The sequence below is a fragment of the Carcharhinus amblyrhynchos genome, chromosome 33, assembly GCF_965287045.1.
Source record: "Carcharhinus amblyrhynchos chromosome 33, sCarAmb.v2.hapA, whole genome shotgun sequence".
Classification (NCBI taxonomy): domain Eukaryota; kingdom Metazoa; phylum Chordata; class Chondrichthyes; order Carcharhiniformes; family Carcharhinidae; genus Carcharhinus; species Carcharhinus amblyrhynchos.
Genome location: NC_137356.1, coordinates 7,528,460 through 7,549,296, shown reverse-complemented (window position 1 = coordinate 7,549,296; position 20,837 = coordinate 7,528,460). Strand labels below are relative to the sequence as shown.

Genomic DNA, 20,837 nt, shown 5'->3' with positions numbered 1-20,837 from the left:
CAGCTTCTTCCCTGCTGCCGTCAGACTTTTGAATGGACCTACCTCGCATTAAGTTGATCTTTCTCTACACCCTGGCTATGACTGTAACACTACATTCTGCACTCGCTCCTTTCCTTCTCTATGAACGGTATGCTTTGTCTGTATAGCACGCAAGGAACAATACTTTTCACTGTATCCTAATAACTGTGACAATAATAAATCAAATCCTTTTTCATTTGGCTCTGGGGTTGGGAACTACAACTCCCAGAGGGCATTGCGAATGGCCGCACATGCGCACCATCAGGGCCCAGTCGACGACTCCCACCAACATCAAATTATAATAAAACTAAACGAAAACTACTGTAAAGTTTTATGGCTGAATTTGCTGTAACCCTGGACATCACGCATTAAAAAAGAGTAAAATTTGGCCATTAGCCTAGGGTCAGAGGTCAGTCAGCACTGAGCGCGGGAGAGCTGCTCTGACAGTTGGTCTCGAGCTCCCCGCATTCACCGCTTTGGGAGTTTGGTGTAAAACTCCTGATTTTATTTTTTTCAGTTTGTTTCAGTAATCACAGGGGCTGCAGCAATGGATCTGAGTGAGTTTGAACGAGACAACAGCAATAGCTGCCGCCTAGTGTCGGCCATTCCCGACGGTTGCCGGACGGAAGATTGCAGCTTGGGTGTGGATGAGGCGGGCCGCGGCCCGGTGCTGGGTGAGTCATGGCGGCGGGAGCCTCGCCCCCGCACCTCGGAGCTCCGCCCTAACCTTCGGAGCCCCTCCCCCTCGCGCCCCTGCCCCTCCCCACTAGCACCTCTGCCCCTCGCGCCCCTCCCCCTCCCCCTCGCGCCCCTCCCCCTCAGCCTCGGTTCCCCGCCCTCACCTCCCGGTTCCCCGCCCCTCACTCACGGAACCCGCCCTCTCCCTGCCTCCACATTGCTCCATGCCGACTCTTCCCTGACTCTACCCCCTTCATTCCGCCATCACTCTTTCTTCCTCCTGTCCATCCTACGTTTCCTCCCCCGCCCCGTCCCTTCTCTCTCTCCTTCATCTCCCCTCCCTCCCCCCCTCGACCCCCCTCTTCCCCCTATTTATCCCCCTGTTCTCCCCTTCATCCCTCCTCTCCCTTTGCCCCCTCCCCTGCTTTGTCCCCCCTTTCCCTGCTCCAGTCCCCTCTCTCCTCCTCTTTGTCCCCCCTTCCCACTTTTCCCCCTCTCCCCCCCCCTTGTCCCCCCCTTGCAATAGTGAGCATTAGTGGGCATTAGTGAGTCCCTCTCGGGACTCACTAATGCCATGTTAAACATGTCAGCAGAGCTGATTTCATAAGCAGAACAGGGCTGGTAAGACTGGGGGAGGCAAGAAAGAAGGTGTGAACCTGATCCTCTGTCTTTCACCCAATCTTACCACCTCGTGTTGCCAAACTCCAGGCAGGATGAGATTGTAAGATCGTGCTCTAAGCGTCTGTAGAAGGAAAAGCAAGGTCGCATCTTACATTTTTAAGTATTGTCAGGATAGTTAGAAACACTACAGAGATCCCAATCTCTCCCTATCATTGTCGAGAAGCACTTCACAGTCCTTCATTGGTGTTATATTCAGGTGCAGACTAAACAATTCCCTTAAAATGCAGTCGGACTGGTTGCAAAATGAGTTTTCATGGAGGCACAGTAGTTAGCGCTGCTGCCTCAGAGCACTCAGGGACACAGATTTGATCCCCGGCTTGGGTGATTGTCTATGCGGAGTACATTCTTCCCGTCTGTATGGGTTTCCTCCGGCAGTTGATATGCAAGTTAGGTGGATTGCCCATGCTAAATTGTCACTTAGTGTCAGGGGTATTTGCAGTGTAAATATGTAGGGTTAGGGGGATAGGCCTGGATGGGATTGTTGTCAGTGGAGGATCAATGGGCTGAATGGCCTCTTCCTGCACTATATGGATCCTTTTCTATGATTAAAGCTAAGGAGAAACTTGTCCTTTGGCCTTGTCCTTTGGTGACCAGAGGATGAATTTGATATAATTGGCAAAAGAAGCAGAAGAAAGTTGGGAAGAAATATTTTGATACAACAAGTTGTTACTACTGGAATGTGCCACTTGGGGTGGCAGTGGGAGCTGATTCACTCATACTTTGGAAAGGGAATTGGACAGTTGAAAAAAAAAACAATATTTTTAGTGTTATGGGAAAATAATAGGGTAGTTCTTTGAAGGAGGTAGTAACAGGAATGATTAAGTTTATTAGTGTCATAAGTAGGCTTACATTAACACTGTAATGAAGTTACTGTAAAAATCTCCTAGTCACCACACTCCGGCACCTGTTCAGGTACACTGAGGGAAAATTTAGCACGGCCAATGCACCTAACCTGCACATCTTTCGGACTGTGGGAGGAAACTGGAGCACCCAGAGGAAACCCATGCAGATGCAGGGAGAACATGTAGACTCCGCACAGACAGTGACCCAAGCTGGGAATCGAACTCGGGTCCCTGGTGCAGTGAGTCAGCAGTGCTAATCACTGTGCCACTCAACATAAACTCCAACTTAGTTGTGATATGTACCCCGCGTATCCTGAGTATCGTACACTGACTTCACCTGTGCTGAGTGTTCACACAGCAGTGTTGTGCCTAATGCTTACTGTTTTGCCATGTCCTCAGGGCCAATGGTGTACGGAATCTGTTATTGCCCGCTTTCCAAACAACAGCAGCTCGAGGAGCTCAAGGTTGCAGGTACGGAAGTCAAAACACTTTCTCTTTGAAAAGGCAGAAGGCTGCTGATAGTGCAGTCAAACTGCGGAATGGCGCCGCAACCCAAAGGCAGAAATGACAAACAAGCAAGTATCCTGTGATATGAGCTTTGCTCTTTATCATGGTATCAATGCTCGGGGCTCATCCCTGACTCCAGTAAGCTGTGGCATTTTGTGCTGGCGTTTCTGATTATTCAATAAAGTTTTGGTGATAGCTGGAACTAATCCCACAATATCTATTGTGATTTCTTTTTAAAAATATATCAAACGTCCTTGTGCATGAATCGCAAAAACCCAGCTTGCAGGTGCAGCAGGTGGTCAGGAAGGCGAATGGGATGCTGGCCTTCATAGCGAGGGGGATTGAATATAAAAGTAGGGAGGTCTTGCTGCAGCTGTATAGGGCATTGGTGAGGCCGCAGCTGGAGTACTGTGTGCAGTTTTGGGCGCCGCACCTGCGCAAGGATATTTTGGCCCTGGAGGGAGTGCAGAGGAGGTTTACTAGGCTGATACCGGAGTTGAGGGGATTGAGCTATGAGGAGAGGCTGAATAAACTAGGCTTGTACTCGTTAGAGTTTAGAAGAATGAGGGGAGATCTCATTGAGACGTATAAGATGATGAATGGGATGGATAGGATAGAGGTGGAGAGACTCTTCCCGCTCAAAAAAGACAGTAGGACTAGGGGGCACAGCCTCAAGATAAAGGGGAGGCGGTTTAGAACGGAGTTGAGGAGGAACTTCTTCACTCAAAGGGTGGTGAATCTCTGGAATTCTCTGCCCGTTGAAGTGGTGGAGGCTGCCTCGCTAAATATTTTTAAGAAGCGGGTTGATGGGTTTTTGATAAGAGAAGGGATTAAGGGTTATGGGGAGAGGGCGGGAAAGTGGAACTGAGCCACGACAGATCAGCCATGATCTTATTGAATGGCGGGGCAGGCTCGAAGGGCTAGATGGCCTACTCCTGCTCCTATTTCTTATGTTCTTATGTTCTTATGTACTTATTCAGTATCGGTGACAATTTGCTGCTGATAAAAGCTTTAGAGAAACAGCACTTATCCCTAGACTGTTGTCTGCACAGTGTTAAACACGTCCCAAACGAGATGGAAAAATATTGTAAGATTCACTGACTACTTTGTTTTGAATTTTTCGTCTCCCAAATTGTCCTTGTCCATGTAACCTTCACTGCTTTTTTCCCCAAACAAGATGTAATGTATGGGAGTTTCTGAAAAAAACTGCCGAACCGAACTAGCAGGAGCTGCTGATTTTGTGAATTCAGACTTTCTTTCCCAGGCCCAGAACAGTACCATTATCTGGGATTACCTTGGTTTCTTTACTCTGTGTGGTTTACATTGGGAATCACAGAGTTCTGCAGTGCAGAAGAGGCCCTTTAGCCCATCGAGTCTGCACTGACGCATGAAAGGCCCTGAAATCCCACATAATCCCACTTGACAGCACTTGGCCCATAGCCTTGAATGTTATCATAGAATCCCTGCAGTACAGAAGGAGGTCGTTCGGCCCATTGAGTCTGTACCAGCCAAAATCCCACCTCAGGCCCTATTCCCGCAACGCATACATTTAACCTATAAATTCCCCTGACACCAGGGTCAATTTAGCATGGCCAATGAACTTAACCCCCACATCTTTGGACTGTGGGAGGAAACCGAGCACCTGGAGGAAACCCTTTGCAGACACGGGGAGAACGTGCAAACTCCACACAGACAGTGACCTGAGGCTGGAATTTAACCTGGGACTCTGGCGCTGTGAGGCAGCATTGCTAACCACTGTGCCACCGTGCCCACCCCCTCCAATGCATTTACCTCCCTATAATGTGGCGATCAGAACTGTACACAGTTATGATGTGCTAAGTACTCACCCAGGTACTTTTTAAAGGATGTGAGGCATCCCGCCTCTACCACCCCCCCCAGGCAGCGCATTCCAGATGGTCATCGCCTCTGGGTAAAAAGGTTTTTCCTCAAATCCCCCTTAAACCTCCCATCCTCGTTTTTAATTTGTGTCCCCTTGTAACTGACCCTTCAACTAAGGGGAACCGAACTAGCAAGAGCTAGGTTCCTATCCACCCTATCCATGCCCCTCATATTTTGTACACCTCGATCAGGTCGCCCCTCAGTCTTCTCTGCTCCAACAAAAACAAGATGTGGAGATGCCAGCATTGGACTGGGGTAAACACAGTAAGAAGTCTCACAACACCAGGTTTAAGTCCAACCAGTTTATTTGATAGTAATCCCACAAGCTTTTGGAAACGGTGTTCCTTCGTCAGGTGTGTGGAAGGTAAAGAAGGTAACAAAAACAACCCAAGCCTATCCAACCTCTCTTCATAACTTAAATGTTCTATCCCAGGCAGCACCCTGGTGAATCTCCTCTGCAACCCCTCCAGTGTGTTCATGTCCTTCCTATAATATGATGACTAGAACTGCACACAGTACTCCAGCTGTGGCCTCAGCAAAGTTCTGTACAACTCCATGATGACCTCTCTGCTTTTGTAATCTATACCCCGATTGATAAAGACCTTTTTCACCACCCTATTAACCTGCCTTTTTGCCTTCAGAGATCCATGGACAAATATGTCAAAATTAATTGCTCAGAATAATCTGGCCCTTTGAGATGAGGTGAACCCCTCTGAGGTGGTTGATCCTCCAGGGTTGCATATATCTCCTTCGCAGTGTTGAAATCAAGACAGCCCACGAAGAAACATGATCCACCATCTCTGACTCTAATTTATTCTGCCTCAGAAACTTATTTATTATTAGTGTCACAAGTAGATTTACATTAACACTGCAACAAAGTTACTGTAAAAATCCCCTAGTTGCCACACTCTGGCGCCTGTTTGAAGTTAATGTTTAAGTTTATTTATCAGTGTCACAAGTAGGCTTACAGTGAAGTTATTGTGAAAATACCCTAGTCGCCACACTCCGGCTCCTGTTTAGGTACACTGAGGGAGAATTTAGCACGGCCAATGCACTTTAACCAGCACGTGTTTCAGGCTGTAGGAGGAAACCTGCACGGACATGGGGAGAATGTGCAGACTCCGCACAGACAGTGACCCAAGCCGGGAATTGAACCTGGGTCCCTGTTGGTGTGAGGCAGCAGTGATAACAGTACGTGGAGGGAGAATTTAGCATGGCCCATCCACCTAACCAGCACGTCTTTCAGACTGTGGGAGGAAACAGGAGGAAACAAGAGGAAACCCACGCAGACACAGGGGGAATGTGCAGACTCCGCACAGTGACCCAAGCTGGGAATTGAACCTGGGTCTCTGGCACTGGGAAGCAGCAGTGCTAACCACTGTGCCACCATGCCACCCTTATTTCTGCTTGCTGAGATTAAGAGCCACTTTCTGATCAATCTCTTCATGTCTTCTGTCTGACATTGTACACCCTTTACCTTGGTTTCACTGTTACTCTCTCGGATATGCCTCCTGCAAGCTGACAGTAGATCATTATTGTGTGGGACTCGCAAGCATGAACTGTGTTTTCCCAAGATCTAATAGGCTACTGGTCTCTTCCCTGTACTGGACTACTTTACATTTGTTTTGTTGTCCATACCTGACCTTGGTGAAGGATACAATCTGATTGCTGGGCTAAACGCAGGTTGCGGTGGAATAATTTAATTTTCCTTTCTGTTCTCTCTTGCAGACTCCAAGACACTGACAGAGAAAGAGAGAGAGAAGCTGTTTGCCAAAATAGATGAAGCCAGTGATTTTATGGGCTGGGCCCTGCAGGTCCTTTCCCCCAATGTAATCTCCACCACCATGCAGCAAAGGTACTTCTCAGCATATCCATTTCACAGAGGGGTTGCTTCATGATATATGAATGCTGCAACAACATGAAGGCAACTGACCTCATGCAGATGTTGTAGTGGGCTGATTGTCGCCTGTGGACTGGTGCTGGAGGTTTTGTAGAACAGTTACAGTGAAGATGTTGAACTGCTTCACCACCCCCTCCTATCCCAGTCTGGAATGCGTAGAATCATAGAATCCCTACAGTGCAGAAGGAGGCCATTTGGCACATCGATCCTGCACTGACCACAATCCCACCCACGTCCTATCCCCGTAACCCTAAGTATTTACCCTGCAAACCCCCCCGACACTAAAGGGCAATTTAGCATGACCAATTCACCTCACCTGCACACTTTGGAGTGTGGGAGGAACCCAGAGCACCAGGAGGAAACCCAAGCAGACACAGGGAGAACGTGCAAACTCCAGACTGTCACCTGCGTTTGGAATTGAACCTGGATCTCTGGCATTGTGAGGCAGCAGTGCTAACCACTGATTAATTGCGACTCTGCCTCAAATCATATTTTTAATCACTTGGCAGTTATGACATTAGGGTTTGCCCAGCTTTCAATGCCTGCAGATTTAGATGGCCATTTCTTAATCTTGCCTTTCCCTTGGTGTGTTCCTACAATCAGGTGTTAGTTGTTGATGCATAATCTCAAATACTCATCACCACACTGAAGCTTTTGACCCAATTGGAAAGCTAATAAAATTATCACTAAGTCTAGTTTACTGAGGGAGAATTTAGCATGGCCAATCCACCTAACCAGCACATCTTTTCAGACTGTGGGAGGAAACTGGAGCACCCAAAGGAAACCCACACAGACACAGGGAGAATGTGCAAACCCCACACAGACAGTGACCCAAGCTGGGAATCAAACCCGGGTCCCTGGTGCTGTGAGTCAGCAATGCTAACCACTGTGCTGCAAGTTGAGCTGATGCCAAAACCATGCATTAATGACCATGATTAACTCATATTTCTTGTTTCCCAAATCAGAACCAAATACAACCTGAATGCGTTGTCTCATGATGCTGCCATTGGGCTTATTCAGTACGCCTTGGACAGTGGTGTTCAAGTAAAAGAGGTGAGTCGGAAACATGTTCTGCTGATGAAGGTAACTGATCCGCTCTCTCCCACCACGTATTGCTCCTTTACAATTCAGTCTAGAAAATATAATCCCTACAGTGCAGAAGGACGCCATTCAGCTCATCAAGTCTGCACCGACCACAATCCCACCCTGGACCTATTCCTGTAGCCCCACATATTTATCCTGCTAATCCCCTGATGTAGGGTCAATTTAGCATGGCCAATCAACTTAGCCTGCACATCTTTGGACTGTGGGAGGAAACCGGAGCACCCGGAGGAAACCCACGCAGAATGTGCAATCTCCACACAGACAGTGACCTGAGCCTGGAATTGAACCTGAGTCCCTGGAGCTGTGAGGCAGCAGTGCTAGCCACCGTGCCACCCAAAACATTGACTTGCTGCTCAAGTCTCCTATAGTTGCTGCCTTCTCCCATCTCAGTGAGCTTCAGGTAAAGCCATTTCTTCGGATGCTGTGGTCTTTCTCCATCATTCTGCTGCCCTTGGGATTGTAATGTTTAATTTTTGCCCATTGTGGATGGCAATTTTAGAATACATATCTGTAAAAAAATTATTGACAGGAAACAAAATTAATAATTTTGAAATTAATCTGGTCTTGTCTAATCCTTTAAAGCAGAGATGAGGAGGAATTTCTTCAGCCAGAAAGTGGTGAAGGCTGTGGAGGCCAGGTCATTGAGTGTCTTTAAGACAGAGATAGACAGGTTCTTGATCAATAAGGGGATCAGGGATTGTGGGAAAAAGGCAGGAGAATGGGGATGAGAAAAATATCAGCCATGATTGAATGGCGGAGTAGGCTTGATGGGCCGAGTTGCCTAATTCTGCTCCTATGTCTTATGGTCTCAATCATTTAGCTTTTGTTGTACTGGCAATTGCTGATCACATATGTTTTACAAATATTGATCTGTAGATTTGTTGTTCAGTCTGACGTCTGGCCAGCTGAGGTATTGTTTATCCTTGAACATTGCTTTAGTTAGTGCACTAAATATGATTCATTTATCATATTGCAGTTATATGACGCACGTGTACAACTAAAGGCGAGTAACCCTAGATAGATGGAACACATTCTGAACAATTAATTTGCTACTTCACGTGCTGCAAATACCCACCGTTGTTTTATTCTGTTTTGTTTGATGCAAGAAAGGCCAAACTTTAATTCTGGACTGCTGGAAAAACTCAGCAGGTCAGGCAGCGCCTGAGGAGACATGTAAACAGGGTTCAGGTGGATGAGGTTTTCTCAGAAGGGTGCCGAGATGTTTTCAAACAGTAGGGGAGAGATCTTTTAGCCAAGCTTGTGATTTTTAACGGATGCCACTCATCATAAAGCTACTTCGCGCTTTACAGTTCCTGTAATGTGATAGGGTAGATTTTTGTTAGTGCTATTCGACTGGGTTGCTTGATAATCATGCTTCCTCTCTACTTTTGCTCATTAATCAAAATGGAAAGTTTTGTGGGCAGCACAGTGACTAGCACTGCAGCCTCACAACACCAGGGACCCGAATTTGATTCCCTGCATGGGTCACTGTCTGTGCGGAGCCTGCACGTTCTCCCAATGTCTGCAAGGGTTTCCTCCAGGTGCTCTGATTTTCTCTCACAATCCGAAAGATGTGCTGGTTAGGGTGCATTGGCTGTACTAAATTCTCCCTCAGTGTACCTGAACAGGTGCTGGAATGTGGTGACTACGAGATTTTCACAGTTGCACTGTTAACGTAAGTCTACTTATGACACTAATAAATAAACTCTAAACTTCAGCATTTATATTTGCCTTTACTACAGTGATGCAACCCCAAATGCTTCAGAATTAAAAAAAAACAGGTCACGACAGCTAGGGATTGAGGAAATTGTACAGTGAGCACAACTTGCGTGGTAGACGTAAATCTTTAACAAAAAAAAATTGCTGGCTCACAAGAACAATTACTAGGATAAATGTCAAAGATGGCGTTAGTTGATAATCTGATCCTCATTATTGCTGTCTGCAGACTGCTGGTGAATCAGTGAGGGAATTTGGGCAGACTGCTTTGTCTTATTTCTTGTAATATCCTGGTCTGGAAACTCTGCTGTCAAGTTGGCTGCGACATCTACAATCTGGTGTTCTGGTATCAGCGCTATCTAAGGTTTAAGCTTACTCAGTGTGGCTTTGTTTTTGTTTGAAAATAAATTTATATCTTGTGGTTACAGAACTAAATTTCTGGCATCCAAACCAGAGCATGCAGCGATTTTTTTTCAAGTCCCTCATTAGATAATTGCTCATTACTGTACAGAGGTGGCGAAATATCTTTATGCTTTTCCATGGCAGCACTAATTACTTTTTTCAATTAGGTATCTTTAGTGTTTTATTAATATATATATTTATGTATATAGAATCCCTACAGTGCAGGAGAAGTCACTTGGCCCATTGAAACAACTTTAATCAGGCAATTGAAGTGGGCCTGTTAGAATGTGAACTCCCTGATTAAGGGCTCACAAAAAGATGTCTTTGATTAAGGGCTGAATTGATAGGCCAATCAGGGAGCCTCTTGCTTTATATTTAACCAGGTCCTCTGGGACTCCTAGTGTAGACTGTTAACCGAAAACATTCTGTATGCAGTTGTCAGACTTGTGAATAAAGAGCTTTTGGTGAAGGGACTTCTGCCTCCGAGGACTTCCTCCACCTGTCAAGTCTACTCCGACTCTCTGACAAAGTATCTTACCCATGTCCTCTTCCCCCACTCTATCCCTGTAACGTCACACATTTACCATGGCTAATCCATCTAACCTGCAGATTTTGGGACAAAGAACAAAAACAGCCTGGGAAACAGGCCCTTTGGCCCAATGAGCCTGCGCCGCCATTTTAACGCTACCAGTCCCCCCCCTCCACCCATGACCCTTATCTATTGTTTTATGGCCATCCACATTAAGGGAAACTAATTTGGGGACAATTTATTACTGCCAATCAGCCTAATAGCACATCTTTGGGGTGTGGGAGGAAACTGGAGCACCCGGAAGAAACCCACGCAAGCACGGGGAGAATGCGCAAACTCCCACAGACACTGGCCCAAATCCATGTGTCTGCACAGCAAACAGTAATAGTCACTGAGCTGTCGTCTTGCCCAGCATCTGGTCCAGTTTAAGCACACACTAACGACATGAAGCACTAGGCCAATCTTGAACAACCAAGAGCAGCCCAAGTACGACCCATCGCGTGTATGCCCCTCGTTGGACAACAAGGTGGACCGACTTAAAACCTGTGAATGAAAAGAGAAAAAACATTATTATCGTACCATATCCATTTACCTTACCAGGGACGCCCCAATGCTAATGAACCTTATTTAAAACAATCTCCTATATCCACCCATCTCCAACCCACTCATGTGCCTGTCTAAGGACACTAAGGAGGAATTCAGAATGGCCAGTCTAACTAACCTGCACACCTTTGGACACTAAGAGGTAATTTAGCTTGGCCAATCCATCTAACTCGCACATCTTTGGACACTAAGGGGCAATTTAGCATGGCCAAACCAGCTAAACTACACATCTTTGGTCTCTGGGAGGAAATCAGAGCAGCTGGAGGAAACCCACGCAGATACGGAGAAAGCATGCAAACTCCACATAGACTGTCACTCGAGGCTGGCATCGAACCCAGCTCCCTGACACTGTGAGGCAGCAGCACTAACCACTGTGCCACCCCAAGAAATATAAGATTTCTTTACTGTGCTGTAATTTGCACACTCCTGCTGCAACAGATGGTGGCTGCTTTGCGAACAGTTTGATCAGCTGAATATCCACCAGTACACAACTTATTAACCCTCTGGTTTTTTAATGTTAGAGCCTGGGACGCTTTTTATTTGCTGTTTGTAGCACACACCTGGATCAAGGAGGTCGATGAAGCTGCTGTGTGAAGAATTGATTTGACTGTATCAACTGAATGATTATCCTGGAGAAGTTTCATTAATAGCTGGAATTGAACTGTCATTTTACCATTTACATCAATAATAAATTAACCCTGTTGCTTTGATCTGGAACCCATTAATGTAACACTCATTTCCAGCTGCTCTGAACTGGCCTTCTAAATTTGTTTTCTTTCTCTGTAAAACAACTTAACCATGCACAAATAAAATATGTTGGAAGCAGGACGGCACAATGGTTAGCACTGCTGCCTCACAGCAACAGAGACCCAGGTTTGATTCCCAGCTTGGGTCACTGTCTTTGTGGAGTCTGCACGTTCTCCCTGTGTCTGTGTGGGTTTCCTCCGGGTGCTCCGGTTTCCTCCCACAGTCCGAAAGACGTGCTGGTTAGGGTGCATTGACCATGCGAAATTCTCCCTCAGTGTACCCGAACAGGCGCCAGAGGGTGGCGACTAGTGGATTTTCACAGTAGCTTCATTGTAGTGTTAATGTAAGCCTACTTGGAACACTGAGGGGTGGCACAGTGGTTAGCACTGCAGCATCACAGTGTCAGGCTCCTATGCTCGATTCCTGGTTTGGGTCACTGTCTGTGCGGAGTCTGCGCAGAATGTACAGACTCCGGTTTCCTCCCACTGTCCAAAAAATGTGCGGGTTAGGTGCATTTGCCGTACAAAATTCTTCCTCAGTGTACCCGAACAGATGCCAGAGGGATCTGTAAGCATACTTGTGATACTGATAAATAAGCTTAAATTTAGATTGTAGTTCACATCTGTGTTTCACATACAGTGCATTTCCAATTTTAACTGAGTTGCATGTTTTCAAGCGATTTTTTTTTTAATGCGTTTTAAAGGCACAATTTCAGTCCCTCGTGGTAGAATTTCTCTGCTTAGCTACATGAATTCAACAGTTACCATTCCTATTCAGTGAGCTGACAACCGTTCACCTTGATATTTACACAGCTGCAGTAATAGCTGAATCTCTGCTTATCCTTAGGTTTACGTAGACACAGTGGGACCCGCTGAAAAGTACGAGGCGAAGCTGAAGGAACGTTTCCCAGGGCTGGAGGTCACCGTCAGATCCAAGGCTGATTCCTTATTCCCGATAGTCAGCGCAGCCAGCATCTGTGCTAAAGTGAGTGCCGGTTGTTGGGAGTGTGTTCTGGGTTGCGGGAGCACCTTCCCTGCATGGTGAAATTGTGGAGAATACTGGTGGGGGGCAGCTTATGGCCTGCGCTCAGCATGTTGGGACCACACAATGCAAAATCACTATGCAACCCCGTACTGTTCTCATTTTCACACTCTCCTAAATTGGCCATTTGGTGTGCCCCTTCACTCCCCGAAGTAAAATGTGTTTTTATATTTCAGTACGCTTTTAAAATGAACTTTGTTTTCAAAGTAATACGTTGCACACTTAATCCCATGATGTGCAGTTTGGAAAATAATGCTTTGGGTACAATTTACAGTAATGCACCTGAAACCTATCTTCCCATTAACGGAAGTGGGGTGTGCCAACGAGCCCTTGGAGTTTCACTGCCCCAGATATCGCATGAGGAGAAAGATCAACGTGGGCAGCAGTGCTTTACTGTACTTGCCCACCTGGAATAAGTCCAGTATTGCTTGAAATTGATGTGAAATATTTGCAAGGACGTCTGGGTTATTGATGATGATGTGTATCTGGTGAAACCATACCTCTTTAAATGTATTATTTAACTAAATGTACTCATAGACGTTAACTAGTTCAGTGTCATGCTAACTTACTGCTTTTCTTCAGACTACTTCACCTTCTAATTGTCTACCCTCAGATGGCTTTGTTATGGTGGCACATTGGTTAGCACTGCTGCCTCACAGCACCAGGGACCTGGGTTTGATTCCTGGTTTGGGTCACTGTCTGTGCGGAGTTTGCACGTTCTCCTCATGTCTGTGTGGGTTTCCTCCAGGTGCTCCGGTTTCCTCCCACAGTCTGAAAGATGTGCTGGTTGGGTGCATTGGCCATGCTAAATTCTCCCTCAGTGTGCACAAACAGGTGCAGGACTGTGGTGACCAGGGGATTTTCACAATAACACAAAGATAGAGGAGTCTAACACTAGAGGCATAGGGTTAAGTGGGAGGGGAGAGATACAAAAGGGTACAGAGGGGCAATTTTTTCACGCGGAGGGTGGTGAGTGTCTGGAATAAGCTGCCAGAGGTAGTAGTAGAGGAGGGTACAATTTTGTCTTTTAAAAAGTGTTTAGAGATTTACATGGGTAAGATGGGTATAACAGGGATATGGGCCAAACACAGGCAATGGACTAGCTTAGTGGTTTAAAAAAAGGCCTGCATGGACAAGTTGGGCTGAAGAGCCTGTTTCCATGCTATAAACCTCTGTGATTCTAACTTCATTGTTAAATTAAGCCTATTTGTGACACCAATAAATAAAACTTTAAAACATTTGAGGTGCAGCAATCAGAAATAACTGGTCAAACACAGCAGTTGATTGACTGCAGAATGCGTTCCTTAGATAGAAGTGTCAGGGGTTTGTTAGTTTTAATTTTTAAACTCTGATGGTTAACATGCATAATGATCGTGTCTAGGGTTCCTGGTGCATCTCCCTGTTGCAAAGGAAAGGTGTGACTGCAAACTGTGGCCTCAGGATGGCAGTAATGGGCCACATTTCCATTTACAATTTGGAAGAAAGGGTATGACTTGAATTTAATACCCAACCCTTGAAGTTTACGATATCTAATACAATCGCTACTGAGTATAGAATGTCTGTCCAAAATAAATGTGGGAATGTCAAATGTAGAGCACTATTTCAAATCAGAGAATCCATACGGTGCAGAAGAGGCCATTTGTCCCATCGAGTCTGCACCAAATCTCTGACAGAGTCTCTTACCCAGATCCTCTCCCCCACCCATGGGTAATCCTATCCAATCTACTCATTTGGGATACTGAGGGGCAATTTAGCATGGCCAGTTCACCAAATCCACACATCTTTGGACTGCGGGAGGAAACTGGAGCACCAGGAGGAAACCCACACAGACACGGGGAGAATGTGCAGACTCCACACAGGCAGTGTGGAGGCTGGGAATTGAACCCGGATCCCTGGCACTGTGAGACAGCAATGCCCAATTCCTAATGTCCCTCCTCCGGCAGCAGTTGACCTCAGAGGTGCATCGTTGTTTGGGAGATGCCATCCAGAAGATACTTTGTGGAAGGCTCAAACTGTCCCTGGTGCTGTGAGGCAGCGGCGCTGACCCGCTGTGCTATCGTGCTGTGTTCATGAAAGAATTCAATCTGTGAATGATTTAAAAATACTGAAACACTCATAGGGGAAATGAAACTCAGACAATTTATTTGGATACATGATTTGTTATTAATTACATTTATTAAATGAGGTAAATGTTCTTGTAATTTTTTTTGAAATGTAACTGCAGCCCTCAGAGAGTTGATGAGCCGAGCTCGCCTGGTATCTTAACTACCTATGCTCTCTTCAGGTTGCTAGAGACCATGCTGTTCAATCATGGAAATTTGTTGAAGATCTAGCCGACGTAGATGTGGATTACGGCTCAGGATATCCGAATGGTAAGAGTTGCTGGTAGCAGGTGGATGACATGTTCAGTACAGTATAGGAGTGATAAGGGCTGATTGACTTTTTGATAGCAGGAAGAGTTGCACCACATATTCTGAGGGAAGGAATGGAGGAAGGTTTCCCTCCGTTCCTTCCTCCTCAAACATCACATTGAGTAATGTTGTTTCTCCTGATGCATTTGTTCCATATTTACCTTTAAAATATATCCTTTTTTTAAATTCATTCTTGGGGCATGGACACCACTGGCTGGGCCAGCACTTATTGCCAATCCGTATTTGCCCCTTGAGAAGGTGGTGGTGAGCTGCCTTCTTGAATCGCTGTAGTCCACGTGCTGTGAGTTGACCCACAATGCCGTTAGGGAGAAAATTCCAGGATTTTGACCCAGCGACTGCGAAGGAATGGCTGATATATTTCCAAGTCAGGATGGTGAGTGGCTTGGAGGGGAACTTGCAGGTGATGGTGTTCCCCCTGTATTAGCTGCCCTTGTCCTTCTAGGTGGAAGTGGCCATGGGTTTGGAAGATGTTGTCTCAGGATCTTTGGTGAATTGCTGCAATGCATCTTGTAGATAGTACACACTGCTGCTACTGAGCATCGGTGGTGGAGGGAGTGGATGTTTGTAGATGTGGTGCCAATCAAGCAGGGCTGCTTTGTTTTGAATGGTCTCAATCTTCTTGAGTGTTGTTGGAGCTGCACCCATCCAGGTATTACAGCATAACTCTCATAGAGTGATGTGAAATATTAATCTTTGTTTATCTTGTCTGTGCATTTGTACTTTGTACATTTTGAGGTTGTGGGGAGATTGAAGAAATCTGGTACCTCCATTTCTGTGTCCCATTCTCCCCCCATCTCTAAAATAATGTTCTTCTGAAGAACTGACCAATTATTAAAGTCATCTGATTTATTCTTGAAAATGGCCATATGAATGCCTTGTTATTATATTAGGAATGATTGATTCAACTTAGAACGGCACAGTGGTTAGCGCTGCTGTCTCACAGTCCCAGGGACTTGGGTTCAATAGCGGCCTCAGGTGATTGTCTGTGTGGAGTTTGCACATTCTCCCCGTGTCTACGTCAGTTTCCTCTGGGTTTCCTCCCACAGTCCGAAATGTGCAGGTTCGGTGGATTGGCCATGCTAACTTGTCTACTAGTGACCCAAGATGTTTAGGTTAGGGGGATTAGAAGGGTAAATATGTGGGGTTACGGGATAGTGTCTGGGGAAGATGCTCTTTCGGAGAGTCAGTGTATATCCGATGGGTCGAATGGCCTCTTTCTGCACTGTAGGGATACTATGATTTTGTATTAAAGGCATGATGTGGAGATGCCGGCTTTGAACTGGGGTGGGCACAGTAAGAAGTCTCAGAACACCAGGTTAAAGTACAACAGCTTTATTTGAATCACGAGCTTTCAAGGGTGCTGCTCCACTTGCCTGGAAGGAGCAGCGCTCCGAAAGCTTGTGCTACCAAATAAACCTGTTGGGCTTTAACGTGGTGTTGTGAGACTTCTTATTGTATTAAGGGCAGTTAGCCAAGCACTGTGTGTTGTTTTCATGCCTGAGCTCCACCACTGTCTGCTTTTTATTTCCCCTGTGATCTGTTGTTTATCTCCTGAGTGGAAGAGAATGTTTATCCTTCAATCAGAAGACAACGAGAGAACTTCTTCCAGTTGAAGAAGAATATTATAAAACAAGGTGTCCTGGTCACTGCTAGATACTGTACAATTTCAAATATTGCATTTTGGCAATCACACTTTGGTTTCCCATGAACGCTGACTAGTTTTTAAGTGTTATCTTTGGTGCTGATTATCAGAACCAATTTGAGTGGCAGACATGTTGAGTTCTCACAACATTGCTCTCTCAACATGAGCGAGGGATAAATATTGAGATTTCGTATGCAAGATACAAGATCAAGTATACACGATCCTGCAGTACAGATCGTCTGAAAGTGAACTGAATGTTGTACATGATAAGAGGTTGCAAGGTGGCACGGTGGTTAACACTGCTGCCTCATAGCACCAAGGACCTCGGTTCAACTCCTGCCTCAGGTCACTCTGTGTGTGGAGTTTGCACGTTCTCTCTGTGTCTGCATCGGGTTCCACCCACAGTCCAAAGATGTGTGGGTTAGATGGATTGGCCGTGCTAAATTGCCAGTCAAATTTGTTCTCATTATCAGCACCAAAGATAGAACTTAAAAACTAGTCAGCATTCATGGGAAAGCAGAGTGTGATTTTCAAAACACAATATTTGACATTGTACAGTATCTAGCAGTGACCAGGACACCTTGCTTTGTAATGTTCTTCTGCGACTGAAAGAAGTTCACTTGTTGTCTTCTGATTGAAGGATAAATGTTCTCTTCGACTCGGGGACTAACAGGGTAAATGTGTGAGGTTACGAGGATAGGGCCTTGGTGGCATCGTTGTCGGTGCAGGCTTGATGGGCCAAATGGCTGTCTTCTGCACTGCAGGGATGTTATGAAGTGACAGTGTCCCACCAAGAAAAGAGTTCTTGCTATGCCCTTGAATTGTTAGTTCTCACTTTGGCTGTTAACGATGTGAAGTGCATGCACAATAATGTATGGATTCTATAGCACTGTGCGTTTATTATACTCTGTTGTGTTATATTGAATTGTTTCAGTGCAATCGGACATCCAGGATTCACAACTCGATGATTGTAGCCTTGTTGCTTGGGAAGAAATCAAATAAAGTAGGAAATGGGATCTATTATTTCATCGAATCCCGAGAGTTTCAAATATTGATGCGCAAGAAAAGTTCCAGCTAAAATTTACAGGCCTTTATTCGATGTTTGCAGGATTTTCAGAATGCTTGCTCTTAAATTTTAGTTTAATTAAAATGAATAATTTATTCAAGTTGAACTTGCAGCAAAAGATAACCAGTAGGTTTAATTTAGTTGCTAGGATTTACACAGGAGTGCTCTAGCAAGGCATTACCTTTTGTTCAAGGATTCAATTGTGTCTTTTTGTACTTTTCTTGCAGACCCCAAAACAAAGGACTGGCTGGAAAAGCAGGTGGACCCTGTGTTTGGCTTCCCGCAGTTTGTGCGCTTTAGTTGGAGCACGGCCCAGGTGATTCTGGATAGTCGGGCCGTACCTGTGCACTGGTACGTAACTAATAGCATCACTACCTAGCCAGCAAGAGTCTTGTCTCCTGTAGGGTGAATCTCATCACTGGGTAACAATTCTTTAGAATTCGTCTTACTGTTTATAAGCCCTATTAGAAATTGATGTTGGCCAACTTTTCTATCACCTGAATGTACTACCTCTCTCCCAAACAGGGCTTTTTAGTATTCCAGTCTTAGATGCTAGATGACCACCACGTCCGATTCTCCTCACGGTGGCACAGTGGTTAGCGCTGCTGCCTCACAGCGTCAGTGACCTGGGTTCAATTCCGTCTTTATGTAACTGTCTGTAAGAAGTCTGCATGTTCTCTCTGTGTCTGCATGGGTTTCCTCCGGGTGCTCCAGTTTCCTCCTAGAGTCCAAAGATATGTAAGTTCCATGGAATGGTCATGCTAAATTGACCTTTAGTGTTCAAAGATGTGCAGGTTAGGTGGTTTGGCCATGCTAAATTGACCTTTAGTGCCCAAAAATGCACAGGTTAGATGGATCAGCCATGCTAAATTGACCCTTATTGTCCAAAGATGTATAGGTTAGGTGCATTACCCATGGTAAACTGAGCCTTAGTGTCCAAAGGTGTGCAATGTAGATGGATTGGCCGTGGTCAATGCGCGAGTTACATGGGTACAGCAAAGGGGTGGGCTTAGGCAGGATGGTCTTCCAGAGAGTTGGTGACGATTTGATGGGCTGAATGGCCTCCATCTGCACTGTGGGATACTATGGTTCTAACAAGATTAGGCTTGGCCATGGTGCTTTTCATAGTGATAGACTCCTGAACCCCAACACTGAAGGTTACAAATGTCAATTTGCTACTTGAATGAGGTGCTACAGAGCCGACAGTAAATGTAGAACTATATTTCAACAGCCATCTGTATTTACAGGATAGGATGAAAGGGAAAAAATTAACATAAAACTAGCAATATTCACTTTCCTCTAGTGCAACAACCATCATTACATATTAGATAAGTTAACTCAGAGCAGAGGGGTTATGATTGGGTTCAGAGATACTGTGCTGAAGAGGAAAGCCAAGAATACCCCTTTGAAAGACTATCCATTCAGTGATACCTTCTGCTGGGATATACCCACAGATCCACAATTGAATCATAGAATCCCTACAGGACAGAACGAGACCATTCAGCCCATTTAGTCTGTACCAACCACAATCCCACCCAGGCCCTTTATTCCCATAGCCCCAAGCATTTACCCTAGCTAGTTCCCCTGATGAGCCCCTGGAGGGGGCGGGGTTCTTCTCTGAAGTTTACTGCCATACTTTCTATTAAGACTAGCTCGCTAGAAATCAGGAGTGATAACTCTGACTGTTGACCCTGCCCTGTGCTGTAGCCCAGAAGGGGTAAGGCCAGTCGTGGTAGCTCAGCCGTTGCTCTGGCTGACATCAGTTAATTGTAAAACCCCAGCCATCAATCTCTTTGAAGAAATCTCCATTTCTTTGCCTTTGTGCCACAGCACCAAATCATAAAGGATGCTAATAATATTTGTGTCATGAAAATCCTCACTCCTGAACTATAGTGTGCAGTGATTCAGAATTTCAGCAGATGGCTCCATTGCCCTGGGTGATGAGAAACAGCTGAGCAGTACGCTCCATAACGATCATCATGATATCAAATGCAAATAATAAAGTGGTATAGGTAAATCTTCATACATGAGCAAGCGTGGAATTTAGATGGTGCAGAATTGCTTTTCTCCCCTCCCCACTAATTTTAGAAAGAAAAAGAAATACTTGCAAATGTGTGTGTGCATTTATCTGGGAGCTGATCATAGGGCGTTTCAACTCCCTATGAGGAATTGCTTTTGGAGTGGAGGTATTGTAGGCAAAAATGGCACTTACATTTAGAAACATAGCACTAACTGCAATGAGATGCAAGAGTACTTTTTAATGGTTTAGGGGATAATGTTGGTGTAAACTCCCTCCAGTCCCTAAAAAGCATTGTCACGGGACCTTTAATGTCTGCCAAACAAGGCAGATTGGACCTCGATTGTACTCACTTGAAGGCAGAGAATCCCGTTAATGCCCTGCAATATTGGTCTAAGTTATGTGCCAAAGTCCTGGTTTTGAAATGCTTTGACAATTAAATTCATAGAATGATAACAACACGGAATGAGGCCATTCAACCTGTCGTGTCTGTGCTGGCACTCTGAAGGCGCAGTTCACCTAGAGCCGCTCCTCACTTTTTGCCTGTCACACTATATATTTTTCCTTTTTGTAATAATCTAAACACCTCTGAGTGTCTCAATTGAATCTGCCTCCACCTATCACTCAGTCAGTGCATTCCAGATCCTAACCATTTGCTACATGAAAAAGGTTTTTCCTCTTGCTGCCATTGCTTCTTTTGTCGATACTCTTAAATCTGTGTTCCCTTGTTCTCAATTCATACAGGATTAATAACCATGTTACTTACACACACACAAAACACACACACACACACACACAGTCAGGATTAGTAACCATGTTCCTCACACTCATGCATATGCACGCGCACCCACACACACACAGTGAGGATTAGTAACCATGTTCCACACACACACACAAGCACATGCACGTATATGCACAGAGTCAATATTAATAACCATGTTCTATGTATACACACACACACACACACACACACACTCAGTATTAATAACCATGTTTCTCACATACACAAATGC

General features: G+C 45.3%; 1 protein-coding gene across 1 annotated transcript in view; it reads left to right on the top strand.

Moving 5' to 3' along the window:
* The first annotated feature begins 439 nt into the window (after positions 1-439).
* Positions 440-20,837, top strand: part of rnaseh2a (ribonuclease H2, subunit A) — a 33,346-nt gene continuing 12,948 nt past the window's right edge. Inside the window, exons 1-7 of the mRNA XM_080216670.1 lie at positions 440-692; positions 2,619-2,690; positions 6,354-6,480; positions 7,491-7,578; positions 12,473-12,610; positions 14,952-15,039; positions 18,035-18,158. Of these exons, the coding sequence (XP_080072796.1) occupies positions 566-692; positions 2,619-2,690; positions 6,354-6,480; positions 7,491-7,578; positions 12,473-12,610; positions 14,952-15,039; positions 18,035-18,158 (764 nt within the window). The 5' untranslated portion in view covers positions 440-565. The remainder of the gene's footprint in view (positions 693-2,618; positions 2,691-6,353; positions 6,481-7,490; positions 7,579-12,472; positions 12,611-14,951; positions 15,040-18,034; positions 18,159-20,837) is intronic.